This window comes from Syngnathus floridae, chromosome 10, assembly GCF_059516105.1.
Source record: "Syngnathus floridae isolate MCC-2025c chromosome 10, RoL_Sflo_1.0, whole genome shotgun sequence".
Lineage (NCBI taxonomy): Eukaryota > Metazoa > Chordata > Actinopteri > Syngnathiformes > Syngnathidae > Syngnathus > Syngnathus floridae.
The window spans coordinates 12,742,178-12,755,130 of record NC_142422.1 but is presented as its reverse complement, the minus strand read 5'-3'; the positions used below and the strand labels follow the sequence as shown (position 1 = coordinate 12,755,130).

Genomic DNA, 12,953 nt, shown 5'->3' with positions numbered 1-12,953 from the left:
ATTTCTTCACTGTTTCAGTACGTTTTGTACAACTTGATGTTTGACAACATGGTGCTGAATGGCAAACCTTTCTGTGACCCTTCCAATCTCACTGTATCTCTGTAGCCCAATACAGTATCCCTGGAACCGTTTGTAAGTAGTGTCTATCATGTGTATTGTTCTGCTTTTGTTAAAAAAAAAAATTAAAAGTATATTTAAAAAAAACTTATCTTGTGTTAATTTTTTTCGACCATACGTTTCATAATATACCTAACATTTCTTAATATAACTGCAATTGACATTTTCTTTTTCTCAAAGTGTGAGGGAAAGCAAACCAGAAATGAGATTCATCATAAATGAAATCGAGCTAAAATCTTCCTGTTATGGTTCCACCCCCTAAAAATAGAAAGAAAAGCTTGTCCACTCCAATCAAGCGGTTCCGTCTGAAAGAAGCAGCAATGTGATTAGTCAGTTGCCATCCGCCCCCACGGAGGCGACCGACCAATTGTAAGTCGTGCGCCCGGCCATGTTGAATTGTCAATAATTTGAATGTGAGACAACAAAGAAGTGATATAAAGTTACGACTGAAGCAGATTTCGCGAAATAATGTCAAAACTGCTGTCGGACTCGACATACATATCACGTTAAAAGCTTACAAGCGAAAATATACTTTGGCTGGAGTGAGAAAACTCAAGGTAGGTTTGACGCGTTACTGTTCTCAAGCACCGTAGTTTGAACATCGAAGGCGGCTAGGACAATAGCATGCTAACTTGAGCTTGCCGGTGGAAAAGTTTCCAACTTTGTTGAACGTTGATTCGAAAAGTCTCTCGAGATGCTTTGTTTGTCTATCCTGCTCGAGTATCAAAATATGAAATGACTTTTGTCTGAGACGCCCATTATAGTTCACATTTGTTGGTGACTTTTGACTGACTGACAACAGGTGACCACATGTATTTGGCTTGTTGAAGAATTTCTTTACCTTTTAAGAAATGTTTTTTGTTATATGTCATGGCAGGTGACCTGGATTTGGCCAATCCCAAACCATCCCAACAATACTAAAAAAGGAGAATCCAGTTTGTCAAATAACTACAAAGATCAAAGGAATTGAAAATATTTAGTAAATGTAGCTCATCAGACACAACAGCCTTAGTCACATCAATGAACAGAATTGCAATTCTGGCAAAGATAAAGAGGACTATTAGATAACAATTCTTGTGATATATTTATTCATATGAATGTTAATTTCTCCATTTTTTTGGGAGAGTTACGTTGTAAATTAGCATTATTCACACACAGGCCTCTTTATTTTCAAGGGCCCTGTTGACAGATGCTCAAAGTGCAGTGCAATTTTTACCTTTTTTATTAGTCTGTACTTCAGTATTAGTAAGAAACACAAATCAGTTGCGCTGGTAAATTTCAAATAAAGAAAAGAGAAAGACAAGAAAAATGGCTGCAGCAAGAACAGCAAACCCAGCACAGATGATCAGTTTGATGAAAGCAGTGAATGGGCCGCTCAGAGGCAGCCAGACCGCAGGATTCAGTGGCCAGCAGCCCCCGAAGAGGAGCAATAATCCTCAGAGCAGTGGCGTTATCAAGTAAGATTTGTTTTGAAATTTAATTCATAGTACAAAGCCTCTTCTCATCTCGCATTCTAAAATTTGTGTGTTTTGTCTTTAGGTTTGGAGATGACTGGAAAAAGTGCCTAGAACTTCCTCCAAAAGACAACAGAATTAGAACATCGGTAATGTAACCCTAATGATTAAGTCTAAGTACCCAAACATTTTAAGCTTTGAAATATAATAATGCATACAAATTTTGCTCAATTTACAAATCTACACTTTGCCAATCCCAGGATGTGACCTCCACCAAGGGAAATGAATTTGAAGACTACTGCCTCAAGAGGGAACTGCTCATGGGAATATTTGAGATGGGATGGGAAAAGCCCTCGCCTGTACAGGTCTGTTTTCCGTTTTTGTCACAATTTTTCTGCTGCTTGACACAGGTAGCAAACCACTGGGTTGGTAGGAAACATTGATTCTGCATATACTGGACGCTGCACCTATAGATGCATTACTTATGCATGAAAAAAAAAAAAAAACATTTCTCATGCATGTGCCCCCTCATAGGAGGAAAGCATCCCCATCGCCTTGTCTGGCCGAGATATTTTGGCCCGTGCCAAAAACGGAACGGGCAAAAGCGGAGCCTACCTCATTCCGCTCCTGGAGAGAATCGACCTAAAGAGGAGTTACATTCAAGGTCAGTGTCTGCTTTCTCATTCCCGGTACCACTCCCCCTCCTCCTTGCCTTTCCATAATGAAGTCAGACTCACTTTGTCCACGCTCTCGTCACCCCTCGACTCCTCACTTGTGTGTCTCCACGCAGCCTTAGTCGTCGTGCCCACGCGAGAGTTGGCGCTGCAAATGAGCCAAATCGCCATCCAGCTCAGCAAGCACCTGGGCGGAGTCAAGATCATGGCCACCACCGGCGGCACCAACTTGAGGGATGACATCTTGCGCCTCGACGAGACAGGTGCAGCTCGCACGCTTGTCTCTCGCTAAAGCAGAGATGGCCAAGCTTTTCCACAAACGGGAAAATGGAAGGGGCGCCCGAGTCTAAGACCAAAGACCAAGCTCTCGAGTGGAACATCTAGTGTACATTTTCAATTTTTAATTGAAAAATACGTTGACTTTGTAGTATAAAACAGTATTTAAAGTTGGAAAAGGTTTATTATTTTAATTGTAATATATTTTTTTTGTTTTAGATACGTTTGTGACACTTTGGCCGTTTTTGTCCCAACAGTGCACGTGGTGGTTGCCACACCTGGAAGATTACTGGACTTGATCAAGAAGGGTCTGGCTAAAGTGGACAGGTTACAAATGATGGTGATGGATGAGGTAGGACTCTCATAACACGCATCGTCCTTTTGTGTTTCTCAAACTTTTTCAACATCTGACATGTTCAGGCAGACAAGCTCCTCTCGCAAGACTTTGTGGCCATCATCGAAGACATCATCAGCTTCTTACCAAAGAATCGGCAGATTCTGCTCTACTCAGCAACGTTCCCCATCAGTGTGCAGACATTCATGGTATGGTGACCTTTACTTGCACGCTTCTCATTTCAAAGCAAAAGTGTTTTTAGAGATTCCCCTCCAAACCCCATCCAGAACAAACACCTGCAGAAGCCTTATGAGATCAACCTCATGGAGGAGCTGACGTTGAAGGGCATCACCCAGTATTACGCATATGTGACCGAGAGGCAGAAGGTCCACTGTCTCAATACGCTCTTCTCCCGGGTGAGGCTTAAGTTCCTCGATTATTTTCCGTCCAAACCTCCTCTTTTGTTTGAGCCACACACCTCTTGACATCCAAAGTGTAAAAAATATAAATCATGATTTGACCTTTTGTGTTCCAGCTTCAAATCAACCAGTCCATCATCTTTTGCAACTCCAGCCAGCGGGTGGAGCTCCTGGCCAAGAAGATCACCCAGCTGGGCTACTCGTGCTTCTACATTCATGCCAAAATGATGCAAGAGTACAGGAACCGCGTGTTCCACGACTTCCGCAACGGACTGTGCAGAAACCTGGTGTGCACAGGTGGCTACAGGAACTCGATGCACATTGCCAACAATTCCAAATAGATGGCGTGCTCAACCAACGCGTGCTCTTTTGGCAGACCTGTTCACGCGGGGGATCGATATCCAGGCGGTCAATGTGGTCATCAACTTTGACTTCCCCAAAAGCGCAGAGACCTACTTGCATCGAATCGGAAGATCAGGTGACCGCCAGCCCTTCCGTATTTTTTTTTAACAAGCTGCCGGGCTACTTTTGTGCTCCTTGGAGGGGATGAGGGGGGGGGGGGGGGGGGTCATCATTTTGGTGAGGCCCGATGTAGTCTTTTATTTGGGACGGGCCGGCCACATCTCAGGATGAATTTAATCGCAATTCCACGCTTTCGTTCAGGGCGCTTCGGCCACCTGGGTCTGGCCATCAATCTGATCACGTCGGAGGACCGCCACATTCTGAAGAGCATCGAGGACCAGCTGGTCACCGACATCAAGCCCATCCCGGGCAATATCGACAAGAGCCTCTACGTGGCAGAGTTTCACTCTGTGGATTCTGACGACCCCCACGCTGCACCAAGCAATGGAAAAATGGCAGCACCATGAAGGAATGGGGTAAGTTTGGGGAGGAAAGTTGACAAGTGTCAAAGGCGTTTCACCACCATATCATAAAACTAAAATAGATGAACCTATATACAGTATTTTTATACATACTATTTCTGTTAGACATTTATGTACATGATCCTATCCTCTGGCAGCTTTCTGCAATGGTTAACTTTTGAGACTTCTTACTTCTCTTCACCACTCCGCATTTTGCTTGACTTCCAAATTGGTACACTTTGGAGCATATGTTAGAGTTTTCACGTATTGTAACTGGTTTTGTAGCATTCTATACAAAAGGCCTCAAAGTTAAAAAGCATGCCTTCACGACAGAGTTTTAACACACCACGGGCACGTGCTGCCCACCACAGGCAAGTCTTGGTAGTACAACAACAGACCTGACTTGTGAGGATGCAGAATTGTCAGTAGAGATAATGTTGTGCTTTCGTCTTTCTATTTCTCATGTGTCAGTCCTTAAACAACAACAGCTATTATGTGCATTCTGTGCCGTGACAGTCATCTCAAGTCCACCACACTTGTCAACCCCCCTCCCCAATCATGCATGCCGCCCGCCAGGGGGTCTCACATTTTAGAAATGGATTGAGATTTTAGCAGTGTGTATTTGTTCACCCTTTTTTACATGCTTACATTTCAATTGTTTTTTCAGAAAACAAAAGATGGCTTCTGATATCGTAAAAGTATGGCTCAAGACACAATGTGAAGAGTTCTGGTTCACTGTGGTTTACAACCTGCCCATCTTGTACGCACGCACACACGCACATATGTTTGTATTTTTGTGACCAAAGTGTTGGGTCAGATTCTGCTGACAAGGAGCAGTACTAACCATGCTGTCTGGTTCTGGAGGGGGTTGAGGAACATCTGTGTGTGTGTGTGTGTGTGTGTGTGTGTGTGTGTGTGTGTGTGTGTGTGTGTGTGTGTGTGTGTGTGTGTGTGTGTGTGTGTGTGTGTGCGTGTGCGCGCGCGTGTGCGCGTGTGCGTGTGTGCGCGCGCGTGTCTGTGTGTGTGTGTGTGTGCGCGTGCACGCGCGTTTTTTTATGGACTGCTACAGTCGGTACCAGCAAACAGGCGGGTTCCGTTCAATGATTTATGTATTTTTTTGGGTTACCATAAAGAGAGATGGGCAAGAATTTCTGTTATATGCTGTTGCTATAGCCTACTGGGAGAAGAATAAAACTAACTTGAGCTTTATGTTCTTGTTTCATTATGGGGGGGGGGGATGCATGCACAACATAATGGTATGCAGAATTTACAAAAACGTATTTATGCTGTGCATTGTTCCTACTCATATTCACAGGGAATAGGGACAGAGTCTGACTGAGAATAGCAAAACTCTGAATTCCAGCTGAAGTGTTACAAATTAAATAAAAGGAAAAAACATTATTTCTCATGATGAAGATCAAACAACAACAAAAGCTCGAAAACAAGTTACAAGTAAGTTACAAGTATTTTAAAATCGGTAATTGCGTTTGTGGGTCTGCGTAAAGTGATGACATCTGCTAGTGGAATTTAACGGCTTGTTCCGACTTAAGTCGTCATTGGTGAGAATGTCCGTTGTTAAACGAGGACTTCGAGTGAGTTTTTAATCCACTTAATTTTCACCTATTTTCCAAAGACAATAAAGAAAACTATTTAAATTATTCTAAAGCTTTAAACTTGCACTTTTATTTATGAAATGTAGCGTAAATTAGACGTACCCTTGGAATGTCATTCAGTGGACGATTGAATGAACCCGCTGATTGGCGAATGACCCGGGTGCTGTGACGTCAATACAAGAAGGTCTATCCGGAGTTGATTTTGACCAATGGCCAGAAACATCCGCTAGACCCTAGCCAACCCGCTGGCTCGGATCCCGGAAGTAGACAGATCCTCGTCAACCACGGCCACAGACTCTGCGGTGAACTTTACCGGTGCTGAGTCCCCCCCTCCCCTGCAACCAAACCTTTAACGTGAGTAAATTAACCCTCAAATTCCGTTATTACATACATACAAAAAATAATAGCTGCTTGTACGAGCGGATACTTTAGAAGACTGTTGTCGGTATTTGTACGTACCGGACGCCGGGATCTCGTGGGCATCCACATGGCTTCGTTTCCAGCTAGGTAGCTAGCTTGCGAGCTAACTCATGCTAGCTAGCATGAACCACTTCGGCTCAAATGAGAAGTTATTGTGTCCTTCGCAATACTTTGTGACAGCTGCAAACTCTGAGTTGCACCGTGGCAACCACAACCAACGCGGTTTGATTGGAATGAGGAGAAACGGACCAAATTGGGCCTTAACTAAAAGCCAGTCTACTGTACTTCAATGGATGCTAATGTTTCCGTAGGTGCCTAACTCTGCCCTTCCTTTGTCCAATTGTTATTGAGATTTGTGCGAAATACTTGTTGAGAATCCCAATGTGTTTAAGGTTTTGGTGTGAAGGTCACATGGCTTAAAAGCTAATTCTACTGCCACTCGTAGGAGTAGACCTCTAGTAACTGTCGAATCCATAATTTAGCCATCATTTCTGAAGTGAGCTTGACGGGGGTGGCGTACAAATTATACAGGAGTATTCCAACTCCTTAAGCATTCACCGTCTCGTTCTCATGGAAGTGAAAGAACTGAACCAAACTGTCAAGTTGTGGTGGCACAATGGTGGTTTGACTGATTGTTTAAAAAACAGACATAAATTAGTTTTTGGTGCAACAACAAACCTTTATTTGAGTCTGAAACTAATACCATTTATAAATGTTTAATTCATGCATTTTGGTCTGCCAAACAGCTCGCACAATTAAGCTCACAGCGATGATCCTTCAAATGGATTATTTGCTTAACGTGTTCTTTGGTGAAAGGATTCAGGGTTAGCTAGTCATTAATCATCCGTCCAATCTTTGCAGTCTGTACAGTCCTCAGAGTATGGGCAGTGTGCTGGCTGCCACCTCCCCTGCGCCCACCCCGGCCGGCGGGGGCCAGGGGGTCCCGGGCTTGGTTGCAGTTCCACCCGGGTTCACCATGCCCTCCGTGTCCTCTGTCCCGTCGTCGTCCGAGCTGCAGATCACGGACGTGGCGCAGTTGTCGTCACTTCCCAACCCGGGCACATACGAAGAGTGCCACCGCAAATGTAAAGGTAAGCGGTCACGCAAGTCACCGGACCGAGCGGTCCTCGCTTTACCGGTTGCTAACAGTCAACTAGTTGCTGCCTCGCCGTTAGAATACGTCACCATGCGGCACATCGGGCCAATCTTATCCCTTTAAGACAACTCACCGATGTAACGGTCTCAGCATTTTTGTGTTGGGTTAAACTGGCGGGAAAAACAAATAAGTCGGATAACGGGAAACATTTTCTGAAAGAAGTTGACGTTCTACTAGAATAAAGTTGGAATTCAGGTGAAAGTAATTTTGCAATCAACACTTTACATTATGAATAGGTCAACATTTTTTACATAATTTTGCAAGAATCAATTCAAAATGGGAGATCAAAGGTTTGTTTTTATAAAGTATTTAATATTCTCATTAGTACCCGTTATGTCACTTGCAAAACTTTATGTGTTGTTTTTTTTCCAGAGGTCTTCCCTCTCCAGATGGAAGGCGTGCGCTTAGTGGTGAACAAAGGATTGAGTAACCACTTCCAGGTCAGCCACACCATCACCCTCAGCACCCTGGGCGACTCCGGCTATCGATTTGGCTCCACATACGTTGGCAGCAAACAGACCGGACCGGCCGAGGTAGGCCGGCGACTGGCGTCTTTATTTTTGCAAATATCTTCGTTTAACCAGCGTCATTTCAAGAAAACAAGTCTTTTACAATAAGCCACCATTTTTTGGATAAGACAAAGCAATCCTTTTAGTTGATCCAATTATAATTTCATATATATATATATATATATATATATATATATATATATATATATATATATATATATATATATATATATATATATATATATATAAATTAAAAAACAAAAACAAACCACATATATATATATATATATATATATATATATATATATATATATATATATATATTTTTTTTTTTTTTTTTTTTTGTTACCATCAGTCCTTCCCAGTCATGGTGGGCGACATGGACAATACGGGGAGCCTCAATGCCCAAATCATCCACCAACTCACCTCGGCCGTCCGCTCCAAAGTTGTCCTCCAGGTAACTGGCTTTCACGCCTCATTCAACCAGCAGCCTCGTTCAACCGGCATGCTTCATTTTGCCCGTGTTTCCGTTGCAGACCCAGCAGCACAAGTTTGTCAACTGGCAGTGCAACCTGGAGTACCACGGCGGCGACTTCACTTCTGCCCTGACGCTAGGAAACCCTGATGTCCTCGGAGCCTCCGGTATGACGCTAAGGCGCTGGTCCTAAGCTGCTCATTTGGCTCTATTTTCCCCCTTCATTTTTTTATTTGTCTTCAGGCATCGTCGTGGCCCACTATCTGCAGTCCATCACGCCCGCGCTCGCCCTGGGTGGCGAGCTGGTTTACCACCGCAGACCCGGCGAAGAAGGAACGGTCACCTCCCTTCTGGGCAGGTACACAGGTAAAAAGAGTAAAAGATTTAGCTCGTTTTTAATAAAGATCTTCGTATTACAAGAAAACTGTCATCATTTGATGGGAAAGTTTTTGAGGAAAGAAAACAATTCCGGTCCTAGATTTATAATCCATATAGTCAAAATTGCACCAAAAATATTTTTACGAGAAAATAGCCGATTAAATATCTTTGAGAAAATACAGTCAAACCTCTACATATGAATTTAATTCGTTCCGGGACCTACTTTGTATGTTGAAATAGTCGTATCTTGGATCAATTCCATAGGAATACATTGTGATTTGTTTAATTCGTTCCATAACCAAAAAAAACAACGATAACTCCTTAAGAGACACTGCAGATAATTACACTTACCAATAAAACAAATGCATTATGTCAGACATGTTAAAAGAAACAAATTACAAAGAAATAAGTTTTTTTTTATTGTCACTTTGAGACACATAGAGGCACATTACGTTTCGTAACTTACTGTAACTTAGTCTGTGAACTTCAAACTAACTATAAGCTAAGTTAGTTAGTTAGTTTCTTATTTTATAGAAATTTTCATTTTTTTTATCCAACTTACATAAGGTTAACTTAAAAATAATAGCTTTTCATTTTGTATATTGTTTTTAATGTTTTTCTTGAACTCATCTTCACTTTCTTTTCTTTGCTTCACTTTCCTCCTCACCTTTACTTGACCGCTATGCAGATTTTTTGTAAAGAAAGGCGTTCCATCTCTTCTGAGGTAGGGCTGCAATGTTTAGAGATGATGGTGATCCCCTTGGATGGCTTGACCGCTTTGATGGCTTCCTTCTGCTTAATCGTCGTCGCTTCATTGTTGAAACTGTTGACATGTTCCGGCCATATTCTTTTGCAAAATCACTCATGCACTCCACACTCATGTTTTCTGATGATTACTTGTTTTACTGAAATCATCACCCTCTTCCTCTTTTCACCCCTACTACTATGCCATTGCATTAGCCTTCTTGAGATATGATAACGTGATGCTGACATCATCCCGACATGGCGCCATCTTGCGGGCTAACCATGACGACGTATGTTAGGAATTACTTTGGATGTTGAGTCAAATATTTGATCAAATTTCACATCGTATGTTGAATAATTTGTATGTTTAAGCAATCTTATGTAGAGGTTTGACTGTAGTCCTGATCAATTTGTGAGATGTTAGCCATTAATTGTGTCGCTACTTGTTGTCTTTGTCAGGTGACAACTCAGTGGCCACGCTGACGTTGGGCGGAGGAGGATGTCACGCCACCTACTACCATAAAGCCAATGAGCAGGTACCCGCCAAGGAGATAATGTTTATTTTGGAGGGCGGGGGGACGTGTCTAGGAAGTAGAAACCATTTATTTAGTTGCAGAGTTGGGGGGCTTGCAGAAAGTGTTGTTTTTGGGGGTTGGCATAACAGAAAATAATCAAGAAGCACTGTCACTAAATATGTAGCATTATCATTTTATGTGTTCAAAGGTATAAATTAAATGTGCAGCTATGATATGTTATTTAATAGTCCTTTAAACAGTGAAAAAACAGACAGTACCTTACATGATAACAGGAAATCTAGTTGTGCGGTCACAGTTACAAGTGGGCGTAGAGTTTGAAGCCAGCACGCGGATGCGAGAGACCACGACATCGTTGGGCTACCAGCTAGATGTGCCCAAGGCCAACCTGCTCTTCAAAGGTAGGCCCACTGCGCCGCCGCGTTGCGTTTACGCTATTGACGGAGCTGTCGCGGGCGGGGCCCCGGCGTCCTCCTCCAGGCTCGGTGGACAGCAACTGGGTGGTAGGCGCCACGCTGGAGAAGAAGCTGCCGCCTCTGCCGCTCACGGTAGCACTGGGAGCCTTCCTCAATCACCGCAAGAACAAGTTCCAGTGCGGCTTCAGCGTCGTCATCGGCTAGAGGGGGTCAGAAATGGAAACGTCACCCCTGCCCCCCAGGACCCGGCTCGTGGTCCTTGGCTCGGTCGGAGACACATTCACACGCAAACGCACACGGGAACCCGGAACAAGTTTTTCCAAACCTTACATTCAGAGACGCTCTTTTACTACTGTGATTCCCGGGGAAGACGTCAAAGAGACGTGACTGACCGACGAGACCACCTAGGACCTGGGACTGGCCGCGCCTGCGTGGTGTAGTGCGCTTTTCTTTACTTTTGGAAGGACGCCCGCGTCAGGGCGGGGGAAGAATCCAACCAAGTCTGTGCGTAAACGTAATATATGGTGATCGTGTGTGATGAACACAAATAAATGTCATTACTTTTTCTAACAATGCCCGAGGCTCGTTCTTACTTAGATTTGGGTTTCAATCCAGAACAAGGGATTCAAATTAGGGTTTTAAGTTAGGGTTAGGGTTTCAATGTAGGATTTCAAACTACGGTTAGGGTTTCAGTGTAGTGTTTCAAACAACCTAATTTGAATCCCTAACCCTAGTTTGAAACTCCAATTTGAAACCCTAACGCTAGTTTGAAACCCTACACTGGAACCCTAACCTTAGTTTGAAACCCTAATTCAAAAACTTTCAAGCAACAACTCTCCTCTCGTCCTTATGCTTGATTTGTTTGAGATGTTCATTGTGGCTCTGGTAGGTTCTTGGAAAAATGAAAGAAAAGGAAGAAGACCTCCGTGAGTCGTCACCTTACCGTGGTGGAAGGGTTTGCGTGTCCCAACGATCCTAGGAGCCATGTTGTCTGGGGCTTCATGCCCCTGGTAGCGTCATCCATGGCAAAAGGGCCGCAGGTGAGAGGCCAGACAAAGCACAGCTCAAAAAGCCCCTTATAACGAAAAAGACATATGGACTCAGATTTCCCTCGCCCGGACGCGGGTCACTGGGGCCCCCCTCTGGAGCCAGGCCTGGAGGTGGGGCTCAAAGGCGAGCATCTGGTGGCTGGGCCCTCGCCCATGGGGCACAGCCCGAAAAGGAAACGTGGGTCCCCCTTTCCATGGGCTCACCACCTGTGGGAGGGGCCAAAGGGGTCGGGTGCATCGTGAGTTGGGCGGCGGCCAAGGGTGGGAACCTTGGCGGTCCAATCCCCGGCTGCAGAAGCTCGCTTATGGGACAATCAATGTCACCTCTCTGGCTGGAAAGGAGCCCGAGCTGGTGTGCGAGGCAGAAAGGTTCCGACTAGACATACCGTCTTTATTCTAATTATCGCCCTGGGATAGAATATAGGCTATTATTCAATTATTACGATTATTAGAATATGGGCGATAATTAGAATAAATACGGTAGTTGGACTTGCCTCCACACACAGTTCGGGTTCCGGTACAAGCCCTCTCAAGAGGGGCTGGACTCTCTTCCACTCTGGAGTTGCCCACGGTGAAAGGCGTCGACCAGGTGTGGGTATACTTATTGCCCCCCAGCTGGGCGCCTGCACATTGGGGTTCACCCCGGCGAACGAGAGGGTAGCCTCCCTCCGCCTTCGGGTGTGGAGGACGGGTCCTGACTGTTGTTTGTGTCTATGCACCAAACAGCAGCTCAGAGTACCCACCCTTACTGGAAGAAGTGCTGGAGAGCGCTCCTTCTGGGGACTCCATTGTTCTACTGGGTGACTTCAATGTTCACATGGGCAATGACAGTGAGACCTGGAAGGGCGTGATTGGGAGGAACAGCCCCCCTGAGCTGAACCCGAGTGGTGTTCTATTATTGGAATTCTATGCTCGACATGGATTGTCAGTAATGAACACCATGTTCAAGCATAAGGATGTCCATGTGTGCACTTGGCACCAGGACACCCTAGGCCGCAGTTCGATGATTGACTTTGTAGTCGTGTCATCGGATTAGCGGCCACGTTTTGGACGCTCGGGTGAAGAGAAGGGCGGAGCTGTCAACTGATCACCACCTGGTGGTGGGTTGGCTCAGATGGTGGGGAAGATGCCGGTCCGACCTGGCAGGCCCAAACGTACTGTGAGGGTCTGCTGGGAACATCTGGCAGAATCCCCTGTCAGAAAGAGCTTCAAAAACCACCTCTAGCAGAGCTTTTCCCACGTCCCGGAGGAGGCGGGGGACATTGAGTCAGACTGGACCATGTTCCGCACCTCCATTGTTGAGGCAGCCGACCAGAGCTGTGGCCATAAGGTCGTTGGTGCCTGTCGTGGCGGCAATCCCCGAACCCGTTGTTGGACACCGGTGGTAAGGGATGCCGTCAAGCTGAAGAAGGAGTCCTATTGGGCCGTTTTGGCCTGCGGGACTCCAGAGGCAGCTGACAAGTACTGGATGGCCAAGCGGAACACGGCTTCGGCGGTTGCTGAGGCAAAAACCCGGGTGTGGG

At 45.0% G+C, this 12,953-nt stretch overlaps 2 protein-coding genes across 5 annotated transcripts; both read left to right on the top strand.

Annotated features, from left to right (window-relative positions):
• The first annotated feature begins 402 nt into the window (after nt 1-402).
• LOC148392562 (putative ATP-dependent RNA helicase DDX6) lies at nt 403-4,152 on the top strand. Of its 2 annotated transcripts, none has more exons than XM_088387276.1 (12): nt 403-486; nt 995-1,574; nt 1,657-1,720; nt 1,832-1,936; nt 2,106-2,235; nt 2,362-2,508; nt 2,779-2,873; nt 2,942-3,064; nt 3,143-3,271; nt 3,391-3,571; nt 3,651-3,752; nt 3,938-4,152. In XM_088387276.1, exons 2-12 carry the CDS (start codon nt 1,426-1,428, stop codon nt 4,141-4,143), a joined length of 1,431 nt encoding a protein of 476 aa, XP_088243402.1. In that variant the 5' UTR covers nt 403-486; nt 995-1,425; the 3' UTR covers nt 4,144-4,152. The 2 variants fall into 2 exon arrangements, with proteins under 2 accessions (XP_088243402.1, XP_088243401.1); XM_088387275.1 differs by lacking the exon at nt 403-486 and adding an exon at nt 499-674.
• A 1,793-nt stretch (nt 4,153-5,945) lies between these two features.
• Nucleotides 5,946-10,954, top strand: tomm40 (translocase of outer mitochondrial membrane 40 homolog (yeast)). 3 transcript variants are annotated; one of them, XM_088387278.1, is made up of 9 exons: nt 5,946-6,104; nt 7,032-7,261; nt 7,699-7,859; nt 8,191-8,292; nt 8,372-8,477; nt 8,554-8,676; nt 9,892-9,968; nt 10,264-10,366; nt 10,446-10,954. In XM_088387278.1, exons 2-9 carry the CDS (start codon nt 7,051-7,053, stop codon nt 10,583-10,585), a joined length of 1,023 nt encoding a protein of 340 aa, XP_088243404.1. In that variant the 5' UTR covers nt 5,946-6,104; nt 7,032-7,050; the 3' UTR covers nt 10,586-10,954. The 3 variants fall into 3 exon arrangements, with proteins under 3 accessions (XP_088243404.1, XP_088243405.1, XP_088243403.1); XM_088387277.1 differs by lacking the exon at nt 5,946-6,104 and adding an exon at nt 6,307-6,477; XM_088387279.1 differs by lacking the exons at nt 5,946-6,104; nt 10,446-10,954 and adding an exon at nt 6,259-6,477 and having other exon boundaries at nt 10,241-10,360.
• The last annotated feature ends 1,999 nt before the right edge of the window (nt 10,955-12,953 follow it).